Below are 17,634 nucleotides of genomic sequence, written 5' to 3'. Positions count from 1 at the left end.
TCTACCCTACTCTACTCTACTCTACTCTACCCTACTCTACTCTACTATACCCCACCCTACTCTATTCTACCCTACCCTACTTTACCCAACTCTACTCTTCCACCCTACCCTAATCTACCCTGCTCTACCCTGCTCTACTCTACTCTACTCTACTCAACTCTACTCTACTCTACCCTACCCGACCCTACCTTCCCTACTCTACTCTACTCTACTCTACTCTACTCTACTCTACTCTACTCTACACTACTCTCCTCTACTCTACTTAACCCTGCCCTACTCTACATTACCCTACTCTTCTCTAACCTACCCTGCTCTACTCTACTCTAACCTACTCTACTCTTCCCTACACTACCCTACTCTACTCTACCCTACCCAACCCGACCCTACCTTCCCTACTCTACTCTAACCTACTCTACTCTACTCTACTCTACTCAACTCTACTCTACTCTACTCTACTCTAACCTACTCTACTCTACCCTACTCTATTCTACTCTACTCTACTCCACACTACCCTATTCTACTCTACTCTACTCTACTCCACCCTACTCTACCCTACCCGCCTCAACTCTACTCTATTCTACCCTACCCTACCCTCCCTACTCTATTCTACTCTAACCTAACTTACTCTACTCTGCCCTACTCTACTCTACACTACCCTACTCTACTATACTCTGCTCCACTCTACTCTACTCTACACTACCCTACTCTTCTCATCCCTACCCTACCCTACCCTACTCTACTCTACTCTACTGTACTGTACTCTACTCTACTCAACTCTACCCTACTCTACACTACTCTTCTCTACAAAACCATACTTTACTGTACACTAACCTACTCTACTCTACCCTACTCTACTCCAGTCTACTCTACTCTACTATTCTCTACTCTACTCTACTCTATCCAACTCTACTCTAATCTACTCTACTATACCCCACCCTAATCTACTCTACCTACCCTACCCTACTCTACTCTACTCTATTCTACTCTACTCTACTATACTCTACCCTACCATATCCTACTCTACTCTACCTTACCCTACTTTACACTACTTTACCCTACCCTACCCTACTCTACTCTACTCTATCCTACACTACTCTAGCCTACTCTACTCTACTCTACCCTACTCTAATCTACTCAACTCTACCCGACCCCACCATACTCTACCATAATCGACTCTACCCTGCTCTAGCCAACTCTACTCAACTCTACTCTACTCTACCCTACTCTACTCTACTCTACTCTACTCTACTCTACTCTACTCTACCCTACTCTACTCTACTCTACCCCACCCTACTCTATTCTACCCTACCCTACTTTACCCAACTCTACTCTTCCACCCTACCCTAATCTACCCTGCTCTACCCTGCTCTACTCTACTCTACTCTACTCAACTCTACTCTACACTACCCTACCCGACCCTACCTTCCCTACTCTACTCTACTCTACTCTACTCTACTCTACTCTACTCTACTCTACACTACTCTCCTCTACTCTACTTAACCCTACCCTACTCTACATTACCCTACTCTTCTCTAACCTACCCTGCTCTACTCTACTCTAACCTACTCTACTCTTCCCTACACTACCCTACTCTACTCTACCCTACCCAACCCTACCCTACCCTACCCTACTCTACTCTATCTTACTGTACTCTACTCTACTGAGATCTACCCTACCATACTTTAATCTACTCTACCCTACTCTACTCTATTCTATTATGTTCTACTCTACTCTATCCTACACTACTCTACTCCACCCTACCCTACTCTACCCGACCCTACTCTACTCTACTCTAATCTACTCTACTCTACTCTACCCTACCATACTCTTCCCTACCCTACTCTACTCTACTCTACCCTACTCTACTCTAATATACCCTACCCTATCCGACCCTACTCCACCCTACCCTACTCTACTCTAATCTACACTACTTTACTCTACCCTACCATGCCCTACCCTACTCTACTCTACTCTACTCTACTCTACTCTACTCTACTCTACTCTACTCTACTCTACTCTACCCTTCTCTAATCTACTCTACCTTACCCTACCCCACCATACTCTACCATAGTCTATTCTACCCTGCTCTAGCCTACTCCACTCTACTCTACTCTACTCTACTCTACTCTACTCTACTCTACCCTACTCCACTCTACTCTACTCTATTCTATACTTTTCTACCCTACTCTACCCTACTCTACCCCACCCTACTCTATTCTACCCTAGCCTACTTTACCCAACTCTACTCTACCCACCCTACCCTACTCTACCCCGCTCTACCCTGCTCTACTCTACTCTAACCTACCCTACTCTACTCTACTCTACCCTACTATTCTCTACTCTACCCTACTATACTCTAATCTACTCTACTCAACCCTACCCTACTCTACCCTACCCTACTCTTCTCTACCCTACCCTGCTCTACTCTACTCTACTCTACTCTTCTCTACTCTACTCTACTCTACTCTACTCTACCCTACTCTACCCTATTCTACACTACTCTTCTCTTCTCTACCATACCCTACTCTATTCTACTCTACTCTACCCTACCCTACTCTACTCTACTCTACTCTACTCTACCCTACCCTACCCTACCCTACTCTATCCTACTCCACTCTACTCTAATCTACCCTACCCTACTTTACTCCACTATACTCTACCCTACCCTACCCTGCTATTCTCTACTCTACTCTACTCTACCCTACTCTACCCTATTCTACCCTACTCTTCTTTTCTCTACCATACCCTACTCTATTCTACTCTACTCTACCCTACCCGACTCTACTCTTCTCTACCCTACCCTATTCTATCCTACTCTACTCTACTCTAATCAACCCTACCCTACTTTACTCTACTCTACTCTACTCTACTCTACTGTAAATACCCTACACTACTCTACCCTACCCTAGTCTACTCTATTCTATTCTATTCGACTCTACTCTAATCTATCCTACTGTACTCTACTCTACTGTAAACCACCCTACCCTACTTTACTCTACCCTACCCTACCATACTCTACTTTATTATATTCTAGTCTACTCTACTCTACTCTCTCCTACACTACACTACACTACTGTACTCTACCCTACCCTACTCCACCCTACCCTACTCGACCCTACTCTACCCTACTCTACTCTACCCTACCCTACTCTTCTCTACTCTACTCTACTCTACTCTACCCTACTCTACCCTACTCTACTCTACTCTATTCTACTCTACCCCACCATACTCTACCATAATCTACTCTACCCTGCTCTAGCCTACTCTACTCTACTCTACCCTACTCTACTCTATGCTAATCTACTCTACTCTACTCTACACTACTCTACTCTACCCTACGCTACTCTACTCTACTCTATTCTATCCTTCACTACCCTACTCTACCCTACTCTACCCCACCCTACTCTGTTATACCCTACCCTTCTTTACCAATCTCTACTTTACCCACCCTACCATACTCTACCCTGCTCTACTCTACTCTACTCTACTCTACTCTACTCTACTCTACTCTACCCTCCCTACTCTACTCTACTCTACTCTACACTACCCTACTCTACTCTACTCTACTCTACCCTTCTCTAATCTACTCTACTCTACCCTACCCCACCATACTCTACCATAGTCTATTCTACCCTGCTCTAGCCTACTCCACTCTACTCTACTCTACTCTACTCTACCCTACTCTACTCCACTCTACTCTATTCTACTCTATTCTATACTTTCTACCCTACTCCACCCTACTCTACCCCACCCTACTCTATTCTACCCTGCCCTACTTTACCCAACTCTACCCTACCACCCTACCCTACTCTACCCCGCTCTACCCTGCTCTACTCTTCTCCACCCTACCCTACTCTACTCTACTCTACCCTACTATTCTCTACTCTACCCTACTATACTCTAATCTACTCTACTCTACCCTACCCTACTCTACATTACCCTACTCTTCTCCACCCTACCCTGCTCTACTCTACTCTACTCTACTCTACCCTACTCTACCCTAATCTACCCTAATCTACCCTACTCTTCTCTTCTCTACCATACCCTACTCTATTCTACTCTACCCTACCCTACTCTACTCTACTCTACCCTACCCTACCCTACTCTATCCTACTCCACTCTACTCTAATCTACCCTACCCTACTTTACTCTACTCTACTCTACTCCACCCTACCCTGCTATTCTCTACTCTACTCTACTCTACCCTACTCTACCCTATTCTAACCTACTCTTCTCTTCTCTACCATACCCTACTCTATTCTACTCTACTCTACCCTACCCTACTCTACTCTACTCTACCCTACCCTACCCTACTCTATCCTACTCTACTCTACTCTAATCTACCCTACCCTACTTTACTCTACTCTACTCTACTCTACTCTACTCTACTCTACTGTAAAAACCCTACACTACTCTACCCTACCCTAGTCTACTCTATTCTATTCTATTCGACTCTACTCTAATCTATCTTACTATACTCTACTCTACTGGTTTCTACCCTACCCTACTTTACTCTACCCTACCCTACTCTACTTTATTATATTCTAGTCTACTCTACTCTACTCTACTCTATCCTACACTACTCTACACTACTGTACTCTAACCTACCCTACTCTACCCTACCCTACTCGACCCTACTCTACCCTACTCTACTCTACCCTACCCTACTCTTCCCTACCCTACTCTACTCTACTCTATCCTACACTACTCTAGCCTACTCTACTCAACTCTACCCTACTCTAATCTACTCAACTCTACCCGACCTTCTCTACCATAATCGACTCTACCCTGCTCTAGTCAACTCTACTCAACTCTACTCTACCCTACTCTACTCTACTCTACTCTACTCTACTCTACTCTACTCTACACTACTCTACCCTACTCTACTCTACTCTACCTTACTCTACCCTACTATACCCCACCCTACCCTTCTTTACCCATCTCTACTTTACCCACCCTACCATACTCTACCCTGCTCTGCTCTACTCTACTCTACTCTACTCTACTCTACTCTACATTACCCTACTCCTCCCACCCTACCCTGCTCTACTCTACTATACTCTAACCTACTCTACTCTACCCTACTCTACCCTACTCTACTCTACCCTACTCTACCCTACTCTACTCTACCCTACCCTACTCTACTCTACTCTACCCTACTATATCCTTCTCTACTCTACTCTACTCTACTATATCCTTCTCTACTCTACTCCACCCTACCCTACTCTACTCTACTCTACTCTATTCTACTCTTCTCTACTCTACTCTACTCTACTCTACTCTACTCTAACCCACTCTAATCTACACTACCCTACTCTGTTCTACTCTACTCTACCCTATCCTACTCTACACTACCCTACTCTTCTCTACCCTACCCTAGTCTACTCTACTCTCCCCGACCCTACTCTACCCTACTCTACCCTACCCGACCCTACTCTACCCTATTCTACTCTACTCTACCCTACTCTACCCTACTCTACCCTGCCCTACCCTACCCTACCCTACTCTACTCTACCCTACTCTACTCTACCCAACTTAACCCTTCTCCACCCTACCCTACTCTACTATACCCCACTCTACCCTTCCCTACCCTTCTCTACCCTACCCTACCCTACTCTACCCTACTCTGCTCTACCCTACTCTGCCCTACCCTACACTACTCTACCCTACTCTTCTCGACCCAACCCTACTCTACCCTACTCTTCTCTACCCTACTCCACCCTACTCCACCCTACCCTACTCTTCTCTTCTCTACCCTACCCTTCTCTACCCTACCCTCTTCTCCTCTACTCTACTCTACTCTACTCTACCCTACTCTACTCTACCCTTCTCTACCCTACCCTACCTTACTCTACACTACCCTACTCTACCCACTCTACTCTACTCTACCCTACTCTACTCTACTCTACACTACCCTACCCTATTCCACCCTACCCTACTCTACTCTACTCAACTTCGCTCTATCCTACCCCACTCTACCCCACTCCACCCTACCCTACCCGACCCTACTCAACCCTACTCTACTCTACTCAACTCTACTCTACTATATTCTACCCTACCCTAACCTACTCTACCCTACCCTACTCTACTCTACTCTAACCCACTCTAATCTACACTACCCTACTCTGTTCTACTCTACTCTACTCTACCCTACCCTACTCTACACTACCCTACTCTTCCTTACCCTACCCTAGTCTACTCTACTCTCCCCGACCCTACTCTACCCTACCAACCCTACTCTACCCTATTCTACTCTACTCTACCCTACTCTACCCTACTCTACCCTTTCCTACCCTACCTTACCCTACCCTACCCTACCCTACTCTACTCTACCCTACTCTACTCTACCCAACTCAACCCTTCTCCGCCCTACCCTACTCTACTATACCCCACTCTACCCTTCCCTACCCTACTCTACCCTACCCTACCCTACCCTACTCTACCCTACTCTGCTCTACCCTACTCTGCCCTACCCTACACTACTCTACCCTACTCTTCTCGACCCAACCCTACTCTACCCTACTCTTCTCTACCCTACTCCACCCTACTCAACCCTACCCTACTCTTCTCTTCTCTAGCCTACCCTTCTCTACCCTACTCTCCTCTCCTCTACCCTACTCTACTCTACTCTACCCTACTCTACTCTACCCTGCTCTACCCTACCCTACCTTACTCTACACTACCCTACTCTACCCTACTCTACTCTACTCTACCCTACTCTACTCTACACTACCCTACCCTATTCCACCCTACCCTACTCTACTCTACTCAACTTCACTCTATCCTACCCCACTCTACCCCACTCCACCCTACCCTACCCGACCCTACTCAACCCTACTCTACTCTACTCAACTCTACTCTACTATATTCTACCCTACCCTACCCTACTCTACCCTACCCTACTCTACTCTACTCTATCCTACACTACTCTACACTACTCTACTCGACCCTACCCTACTCTTCCCTACCCAACCCTACCCTACCCTGCCCTACCCTACCCTACTCTACTCTACTCTACCCTGCCATACTCTACTCTACTCTATCCTACTCTATTCTACTCTACTCTACCCTACTCTAGTCTACTCTACTCTACTCTACTTTATCCTACCCTACCATACTCTACCCTACCCTACTCTCATCTACTCTACGCTACTCTACCCTACTCTACTCTATCCTACCCTACTCTACCCTACTCTACTCTACCCTGCTCTAGCCTACTGTACTCTACTCTACACTACTCTACCCTACTCTACTCTACCCAACTCCACTCTACCCAGCTCTACTCTACTCAACTAACTCTACCCTATTCTTATTTTCTCTCCACTCTTCTCTTCATCCTAGGTTGGTCATCTATGCTATGTCAGGTTTGCTTTATCTGTGTACCTTAGTGTTCTGTAGTGATAGTGATATGCTCAGTTAATCCTGGTCCCAGTCTCCTGAATTCTATTGGAGATCACTGTTGAACTAGAGAGTCAAGTACATCCTGTATACTATACATACAGTCAATGATCTCCTGTAAACTGAAGATGAGGCGCTCCACTCAACTCCATTCTGTAATCATAATGCCAGTCAAATCATCGTCTATGTATTGAAGTGCTATTGGGTTGTAGTTAGTAATGCCTTTTCCATCATGGTGGTATAACTGAGAGGGATGTAGCAATGTCCTCTGTTTGGAGTGGTTCTCACAAGTTTGTGTGTATGCAGAATCCTGTGTCTATGTGTGCGTGAATATTTGTGAAGGGTGTAGAGCTCAGAAGTAGTTTACCATTGACCTCTATGATAGTAATGTATTTTCAAGGACTGAGAGTATCTGATTGTATCTCCACTGACAGAGAACACGTTAATCTACTCCAAACTAATACATTCGGATCAGATACTGTACCAAGGTCTCCCTGTATTGGTTATCTTGGATGTCTTCTAAGTCTTAGTGAACTAAATAGGCTTGCTGATTGGTTCTACTGATTGATGTCAGTGTCCACTGTCCTGTGGTGCTGAAGGTACCTCTGTTTTCATTATTCTCCATGCAGGAGCGACTGGCTATATGGCATTTGCCCGAAATGCCAGATGGGCTGGTCAAATTGTCCGGTTTGTCAGAAATTCCAGAGACGATTTCTGCTCCCAGTCTGCCCCTGCCTCTGTGCCTTCTAAGTCTTCTCAGTAACAGCTAAATAGTCTTCCTGGTTCGGCCCATTTGTCTTCAGAGACTCTCCCAGACAGTGGGGAATGGCTGCAATTTAGATGGCTGCTGTCCATCGCTGTCCATGGTGCTGAAATCTCAGATGAGAGGAGGTAGAAGAGGAAAGGAAAAGAATGCTCTTCCTTTTGATGTGATTTAATTGTATTCATCTCTCTCTCGCTCTCTCTCCCTCTGTTTCAGTATTCTGTATGCAGACATCGTAGGGTTTACTAAGCTGGCTGGTGACTGCTCACCAGGAGAACTGGTGCACATGCTCAATGAATTGTTCGGCAAGTTTGACCAGATAGCCAAGGTAACGTCACACGCATGCATAAGAATGACACACACACACACACACACACACACACACACACACACACACACACACACACACACACTAGCACACAAACACACACACACACACACACACACACACACACACACACTAGCACACACACACACACACACACACACACACACACACACACACACACACACACACACACACACACACACACACACACACACACACACACACACTAGCACACTCACAGAGTAGTACGCTCACAAATGCCCTCAATCACTGTGTATGTGCACCATACTACATAACGGTAGTTGTTATTGTGCGTAATATTGTACATCCGTGGGAAGTTTTCTCCCTTGCTGATCTGTCTCCTGTGTTTTCTCGAATGGAGTGTTGGCTGTTGATTCATGTCAGTACAACTACAGGGTTACACACACACGCACGCACGCACGCACACACACACACACACACACACACACACACACACACACACACACACACACACACACACACACACACACACACACACACACACACAGAGAGATACACACTGCCTAGTGCCCCAGAAATGTGGTTGTTATATAATATAGACGGAGGAGTTAGGATGCTTGAGCATTGCTGTAAGCAGCCTAACATCTAGTGGGAGTGTGTTTTGGGTCATCGGTGCGTGTGAGAGAGGTCATTAGCACGTGTAGGTGTATGGGTTCACTAGGGATGCACACCAATACAGTTCCTCAGGCTATGCAAAGTTCATGCAAGGTTGATAAAAAGCTTATGGTTATTTGCCTAATCTTTGAACTACAGATGTAGGATCTTAGTTTTCTACAGGAGGAAATAATGCTGCTGAAACAAGAAATGTGAATTACTGTTTTTGTATGGGTTGATACATTTATTTTATGGCAAATTAAGTCTGAGATTTTAAAATGGAAATTACAAACTTTAGAAGCCTTTTTAAAACCTCAAATACACTACAAGTTTTGAGCAACAAAATAATGATCAAATTAAGGTCCTACATCTGTACAGGTCATCTTTTGATTTCAACTTTTTTAATATTTTATTTATTTATAAAAAGTATGTTTTTTTCTGATTTTGAAATTCTCTCTCTCTCTCTTTCTCTCTCTCCCTAATTATCTCTGTCCATCTGTTGTCCCCTCTACCTACTCCTCTCCCTACTACCTCCCTTCTCTCTCCCTCTCTCGCCACTCTCTCTCCCTTTCTCTCTCTCTCTCTGCCACCCCCCCTCTCTTCTCTCTCCAGGAGAATGAGTGTATGCGTATAAAGATCCTGGGTGATTGTTACTACTGTGTATCAGGCCTACCAGAGTCTCTCCCCCACCACGCACGCAACTGTGTCAAGATGGGACTGGACATGTGTGAGGCCATCAAGTAAAACACCAGCTCTCTGCTTCCACACACAGACACACACACACACACACAAATATACATATGCACTACCACACGCACCCATGAAAGTGAACTGTATTTTGGGGTGATCAGGGGTGTATTCATTCCGCCGATTCTGTTAAAACGTTTCTTAAATGGAAGGAAACGGAGCAAAAATGGATAAATCTAAATATATATGTGTGAGCTGTAGTGCAAGCACCATGTGAACTAGAGATGATAAGCTAATCCTCTCTACCCACAAACACACACACATACACACTACACACTGTCTACAAACACACACACAAACACAAATACACACAAACACATTTTTTTCACCCCATAGAACAAAGCAGCAGTTCATATGAGGTTATACATGTTTACCTCAGGAAGGTGCGTGATGCTACTGGTGTGGATATCAATATGCGAGTCGGGGTGCATTCTGGGAACGTGCTGTGTGGCGTCATCGGCCTCCAGAAGTGGCAGTACGACGTCTGGTCACATGACGTCACTTTAGCCAATCACATGGAGGCAGGGGGCGTGCCAGGGTAAGATCAACCAATAGGGGGTCTGCTGTTTCTTAAAATAATTCCCAATACATATTTGCATTCACAAACCATTTGGCTTATGATTATTATTCACCGCCCCTACCTTTTCCTCTCTCTTCCTCCCTCTCCCCTCTCCTCTTCTCCCCCAGGCGTGTCCATATCTCCTCAGTAACATTGGAGCATCTGAAGGGGTCCTATAAGGTGGAACCAGGAGAGGGACAGAGTAGAGACTTTTACCTGAAGGAACACGGAGTCATCACTTACCTGGTCATCAACCCCAAGGTCAGACATGAGAATGTGGTCCATACGTGGTCGACACACAACCACAGATATACTCTGAAAAGTAAAGTTGAAACACTACCAATTTATTGGTTCTATACTACTGTTTATAATGCAGAAATACTACAACAGCTGTTTGCTTGAACTTAGCAATACATCTTAAAGAATAAAAAGAAACAAGTTTGACTTCTTTCCAACCTGAATGGTTGTCCAGGCTGAGAGGCGGAGCCCTCACCTGTGCGCGCGTTCTCGTTCCTCTTTGGAAGGAGGGAAGATGAGGGCGTCGGTCAGAATGACTCGGTACCTGGAGTCCTGGGGGGCGGCGAAACCTTTTGCTAACCTGCACCATCGAGACAGCATGACCACTGACAACGGCAAAATAAACACTACGGTGAGTACACACATAAACACACGTACATAAACACACACACACACAGAGAGAAACACAGATTTGAGTCCAGCCTCACCTTCTGTGATTGTATGTTTTAGGATGTTCCAATGGGCCAGTATCACTACCAGAGAAGAGAGAGGTGAGACTTAAAGATCAGTCATCTTTCCTTTACATCAGACCACCAGACTTTACCTCTACAGATCAGTCATCTTTCCTTTACATCAGACCACCAGACTTTACCTTTACAGATCAGTCATCTTTCCTTTACATCAGACCACCAGACTTTACCCCTACAGATCAGTCATCTTTCCTTTACATCAGACCACCAGACTTTACCCCTACAGATCAGTCATCTTTCCTTTACATCAGACCACCAGACTTTACCCCTACAGATCAGTCATCTTTCCTTTACATCAGACCACCAGACTTTACCTCTACAGATCAGTCATCTTTCCTTTACATCAGACCACCAGACTTTACCCCTACAGATCAGTCATCTTTCCTTTACATCAGACCACCAGACTTTACCCCTACAGATCAGTCATCTTTCCTTTACATCAGACCACCAGACTTTACCCCTACAGATCAGTCATCTTTCCTTTACACCGGACCACCAGACTTTACCTCTACAGATCAGTCATCTTTCCTTTACATCAGACCACCAGACTTTACCTCGACAGATCAGTCATCTTTCCTTTACATCAGACCACCAGACTTTACCTTTACAGATCAGTCATCTTTCCTTTACATCAGACCACCAGACTTTACCTCTACAGATCAGTCATCTTTCCTTTACACCGAACCACCAGACTTTACCCCTACAGATCAGTCATCTTTCCTTTACATCAGACCACCAGACTTTACCCCTACAGATCAGTCATCTTTCCTTTACACCGGACCACCAGACTTTACCTCTACAGATCAGTCATCTTTCCTTTACATCGGACCACCAGACTTTACCCCTACAGATCAGTCATCTTTCCTTTACATCAGACCACCAGACTTTACCTCTACAGATCAGTCATCTTTCCTTTACACCAGACCACCAGACTTTACCTCTACAGATCAGTCATCTTTCCTTTACATCAGACCACCAGACTTTACCTCTACAGATCAGTCATCTTTCCTTTACACCAGTCATGTCTTAAGACCACAACACCACAGGATAGAGTAATGTTCCACATACTCAACGTACTGTGTGCTCGGTATCCCCTCAGGACTAAATCTCAGAAGAGACGGTTTGAAGAGGAACTGGAAGAGAGGATGATCAGAACCATCGACGGCATCAACTCCCAGAAGTTAGTACGACTACAAACCTGCTTTGTTCTATTTCTAGCACAGTGACAGACATTTTTTTGCCACAAAGGATGCATCAGCGAGTTGGGTAGGTGCTTGACGTTGGTGGTGGATGAGGTGAGTTCACCACCGTATTAACTAAAGCTCTTTGAGAGCTTGTGAAAAGTGTGTTGTATAATCATTTGTATGAAGCACTTAGTTCAGTACCTCACCAACAATTATGTGACAAGTGGATTTACGTTAAATTCAATTAAATTGAAAATACATTCTTTATCCCACATGGGGCAATTATGTAGGCAGGAGTGCAAATACTTAAAAAACAACATACAATAACACATGAAACAACAGTTATTAAAAACTTGAAGTGTAATGAGAAAAAAAAAATCTCACAAATACTTCGAAATGATGGTTGGAAGGGAGGAAGTTCTGAGGTGAACGTGTCTTATTAACGTCCCTGATGGATTGCTAGTGTCTGTGTGAACCGCTGTCTGAGTGTCTCTGTGTTCTCTTCTCTGTAGGCAGTGGCTGAAGTCTGAGGACATCCAGAGGATCTCACTGTTCTTTCACAACAAGACTCTGGAGAAGGAGGTACTGTAGGACAACAACACTGCTGTTCAGTCAAATAAAGAATAAACTACAAATGAAAATAACATATGTGCCACTTGCCCACTGCTGCCCCAGACAAACATGCAGTGACTCCATAACAAAAGATCATTGCCGTGAAAGTACTCAGCGTTAGACTGTGAAGTTACAGTAAAAAATTGTTTGTTTTGACCACCGTCTGTTGACCATGTGTGTGTTGATGTCCCCAGTATCGAGCCACCACTCTGCCGGCCTTTAAATACTACGTCACCTGTGCCTGTCTCATCTTCTGCTGCATCTTCATAGTGCAGATACTGGTCCTGCCCAAGTAAGTCTGGACCCTACATAGTACACTTCATAGTGCCCTTCACAGTATGGATACAATACTTGTCCTGTGCATCTGTACTCTTCACAGTACCTTTCATATTACCCTTCATGGTACCCACCAATGTTCAGATACTACTTAGCATACAAGCTGCATAGTATGGTCTTATAGTTGGCCCTCATAGTTGGAATACTAGTCGTGCCAAAAGCCATTGAAGTCAGTGTTCTTTTCTCTATAATAACCCAGAACATTGCAATTACAGTGTGACAAGACGAAATAAATCTTTGATCAATTGAGTCTCACATCAATAAGATCCCTAATAGCAGCTGCAAATGATACACCTTAAGAGACAGCAATTAAGAGGGAGAGAAAGAAAGAAAGAAAGAAAAAATGATGGATAGAAAGAAAGAAAACAGATGAAAAGATATGAATAACATCTGATGACAGTTTTAATGTGAATCAAAAGGTCTGGGTGAGATGTCGAGGATGATGATGATGATTATTATGATAAAGAGGAGGAATATTACTTTGATGATGACAAGGATAATGATGACGATGAAAGGAAAGGAAAAAAAGGAAAAAAGGTCCATGGGCTGTTTCATCATTTAGTTAATTGTCTGTGTTTACAGGAGCCAGGAGCGGTAGAACCATAGAGACAGATACTAAAAGCATCATATATTTTCGCATTCAGACTAACGTCTCTTCCATTTAGACATGACATCATTGTTTTATGAACACGCTTAAATCAGCCCTCTACTTGGCTAACTTCTATTAGGAAATAACAGGCCTGCCCTACTGTATAACAGGGAGAAGTATTTAGTAATTAGTGGAAGTGGGTCGCAGTTCACTAGTTCCAATTCAAATACATTATAATTTTACTGCTCTGTACAGCACCCATCTCGTGGTAGTTAACACAGTGTGTAACATTCCAACAAATATCATGGTTGAACTCAAACATGCTGGTTGATAAAAGACCTGTATTAATCGAAAATATGTTTGAGAACGTTGTTTTGTTTTTAAATGATTTTGTAAATTGGAATGGGAGAGTTCTGTCTTTCATGGAGCTATCAGAATTATATGGGAGGGTCTGCTCAATCCAAGATTACAACCAATTGATTACAGCATTACCCCAAAAGGAGGAGGTAGGTGGCAGCGGGAGGAGGTAGGGAACTGGTCTGTCTGCCCAATATAAAGGATCAAAACTGGCGGAGGAACAAAAATATATAGATAGGAAAATATGGCAGTTTAATTTGAGGACCAGGATGTTGACAGATGTGCCATACAGATTACAAAATATCTGGGAACACATTGATGTACTGATTCTATGGCACAGGGTGTATGAGTTGATATAGAAAACTATGAAAGATTCAAGACTTTGTGCTTTTCAGCAAAGATTATTGTACAGAATTCTGGCCACCAACGAAGTGTTGAATATTTGGGGCATACAACCATCACAGTTCTGTAGATTTTGTTGTGAGGATACAGAATCAATAGACCATTTATTTTGGTATTGCCCTCAGGTAGCCTGTTTCTGGTCTCAGGTTCAGGAATGGATGAAAAGGCAGAACATTGATCTAAAATTGACCCTAGAAATAGTACTGTTAGGAGATCTGGAGAGACCAGGTCAGTCAATTACTAATATACTAATACTCTTAGTAAAAGTGTTTATCTTCAACTCGCAATCTGTGAATTCTATTCAATTGAAATTATATGTTAAACATCACAGCATAGTTGAAAGATATATGGTGTGTAGAAATCCGAAGAGGATGGCCAGCAGAGATAGGTGGGATGGGCTGAGGGAAGCTGAGGGTTGGGATGTGGAAATGGAGACAGGTGGGACTGAAGTTGCTGGGCGGGGGGTAGAATGACAGTCAAAGATAAACGTTTTTTTTAAATAAGTTCAACTGACACTAAAAAGGATTATTTTTACATTCATTACCTGTTTGCCTGAAGCTGATGTCACGCAAGCATGCATACACACACTCGCATTCAAATGCACACACGTGCACAGACACACACACACACACACACACACACACACACACACACACACACACACACACACACACACACACTTAAATAGTCCCACACATGCACACCAACATATCCTGTTGGCCTTGCAGTTTTGATTTGTGTTGTCCTTTATGTCTTTTGTTTTTGCATTGTGGTTTTCTGTTGTTTTCCTTTGTTTTTCTCTTATTTCCCTTCTGTTCTTTTTGTTGGTTGTTGGCGCATCGGGTGGGTGGTGGTTTTGGTTGGGTTGGAGGGGGGCGGCGGGGTCGGTGTTGGGGAGTGGAGGAGGAGTCTTTTTGGGGGGGCTTTGGTGGCCTGGCGGTTAGGAGCTTGGACCGGTGGCCGAGAGGTCACTGGTTTGGGTCCCCGATTCAACTGGGTGGGGGGGGATCTGTCCTTGTGCTCTTGGGCAGGGAGCTTGACCCTGGTTGCTCCTGTGGGTCGCTCTGGATGGGAGTATCTGCTGGATGACTGAATGTAATGTAAATGCTGAGCGACTTCACTGCAGGTAGATTGTGTGTTTGAAAATGCAATACAAAAATAAATAATAATAAAATAAAGTGTGTGTGTGTGTGTGTGTGTGTGTGTGTGTGTGTGTGTGTGTGTGTGTGTGTGTGTGTGTGTGTGTGTGTGTGTGTGTGTGTGTGTGTGTGTTACAGAACAGCAGTGTTGGGGATCTCCTTCGGCATGTCTTTCCTCCTGTTAGGTCTGATCCTGGTCATATGTTTCTCTAGCCACATCTTGGTAAGTTACACACACACACACACCCACCCACACACACACACACACACACACACACACACACACACACACACACACACACACACACACACACACACACACACACACACCCTAAAATCCTGTCTATTGTATGTGAGTGTAGAACAAAATCACAGACTGAGAGGGAGAGAGAGAGGGGAGAGCGAGAGAGAGTGGGAGAGAGAGAGCGATAGAGAGGGAGAGAGAGTGAGAGGGGAGAGAGAGTGAGAGAGGGGGGAGAGAGAGTGAGAGAGGGGGGAGAGAGAGATGGATATAGAGGGAGAGGGAAGATTCAGATAGAAAAAGAGGGAGAGAGGGAGGAAGATATATGGATGAAGAGAATGGAGAAGAAGAGAGAGGAAGAGCAAGCTAGAGGAAGAGCGAGGGGGAGACAGAGGGAGAGAGAGAGAGGGAGGAAGAGAGAGGGGGAGACAGAGAGAGGGGGAGACAGAGAGAGGGGGAGACAGAGAGAGGGGGAGACAGAGGGAGGAAGAGAGAGGGTGAGACAGAGGGAGGAAGAGAGAAGGCGAGACAGAGAGGGGGGGGAGACAGAGGGAGGAAGAGAGAGGGGGAGACAGAGAGAGGGGGAGACAGAGGGAGGAAGAGAGAAGGCGAGACAGAGAGAGGGGGAGACAGTGGGAGGAAGAGAGAGGGGGAGACATAGGGAGGAAGAGAGAGGGGGAGACAGAGTGAGGAAGAGAGAGTGGTAGACAGAGGGAGGATGAGAGGGGGGGAGACAGAGGGGGGAGACAGAGGGAGGAATAGAGAGGGGGAGACAGAGAGAGGAATAGAGAGGGGGAAACAGAGGGGGGAGAGAGAGAGGGAGAGAGGGATGAAGAGAGAGGGGGAGATAGATGGAGGAAGAGTGAGGGGTGGGAGACAGAGGGAGGAAGAGAGAGGGGAGACAGAGAGAGGGAGACAGAGGGAGGAAGGGAGAGGGGGAGACAGAGGGAGGAAGAGAGAGTGGTAGACAGAGGGAGGAAAAGAGAGGGGGAGACAGAGGGAGGAAGAGAGAGGGGGAGACAGAGGGAGGAAGAGAGAGTGGTAGACAGAGGGAGGAAGAGAGAGGGGGAGAGAGGGAGGAAGAGAGAGTGGTAGACAGAGGGAGGAAGAGAGAGGGGGAGAGAGGGAGGAAGAGAGAGTGGTAGACAGAGGGAGGAAGAGAGAGGGGAGACAGAGGGAGGAAGAGAGAGTGGTAGACAGAGGGAGGAAAAGAGAGGGGGAGACAGAGGGAGGAAAAGAAAGGGGGAGACAGAGGGAGGAAGAGAGAGGGGGAGACAGAGGGAGGAAGAGAGAGGGGGAGACAGAGGGAGGAAGAGAGAGGGGGAGACAGAGGGAGGAAGAGAGAGGGGGAGACAGAGGGAGGAAGAGAGAGTGGTAGACAGAGGGAGGAAAAGAGAGGGGGGAGACAGAGGGAGGAAGAGAGAGGGGGAGACAGAGGGAGGAAGAGAGAGGGGGAGACAGAGGGAGGAAGAGAGAGGGGGAGACAGAGGGAGGAAGAGAGAGTGGTAGACAGAGGGAGGAAAAGAGAGGGGGAGACAGAGGGAGGAAGAGAGAGGGGGAGACAGAGGGAGGAAGA

General features: G+C 45.4%; 1 protein-coding gene across 2 annotated transcripts in view; it reads left to right on the top strand.

Annotated features, from left to right (window-relative positions):
- Window positions 1–17,634, top strand: part of LOC115175633 (adenylate cyclase type 2) — an 85,099-nt gene that overhangs the window by 35,811 nt on the left and 31,654 nt on the right. For both annotated transcript variants that reach the window (XM_029735035.1, XM_029735036.1), the window contains exons 6-15: window positions 8,378–8,489; window positions 9,738–9,865; window positions 10,252–10,410; window positions 10,560–10,692; window positions 10,904–11,080; window positions 11,179–11,219; window positions 12,298–12,378; window positions 12,895–12,964; window positions 13,189–13,286; window positions 15,956–16,040. In XM_029735035.1, the coding sequence (XP_029590895.1) occupies window positions 8,378–8,489; window positions 9,738–9,865; window positions 10,252–10,410; window positions 10,560–10,692; window positions 10,904–11,080; window positions 11,179–11,219; window positions 12,298–12,378; window positions 12,895–12,964; window positions 13,189–13,286; window positions 15,956–16,040 (1,084 nt within the window). The remainder of the gene's footprint in view (window positions 1–8,377; window positions 8,490–9,737; window positions 9,866–10,251; window positions 10,411–10,559; window positions 10,693–10,903; window positions 11,081–11,178; window positions 11,220–12,297; window positions 12,379–12,894; window positions 12,965–13,188; window positions 13,287–15,955; window positions 16,041–17,634) is intronic.

The sequence above is a fragment of the Salmo trutta genome, chromosome 36, assembly GCF_901001165.1.
Source record: "Salmo trutta chromosome 36, fSalTru1.1, whole genome shotgun sequence".
In the NCBI taxonomy this organism is placed as follows: Eukaryota; Metazoa; Chordata; class Actinopteri; order Salmoniformes; family Salmonidae; genus Salmo; species Salmo trutta.
The sequence above is the reverse complement of the archived record's forward strand: the minus strand, read 5'-3'. Positions and strand labels throughout refer to the sequence as shown.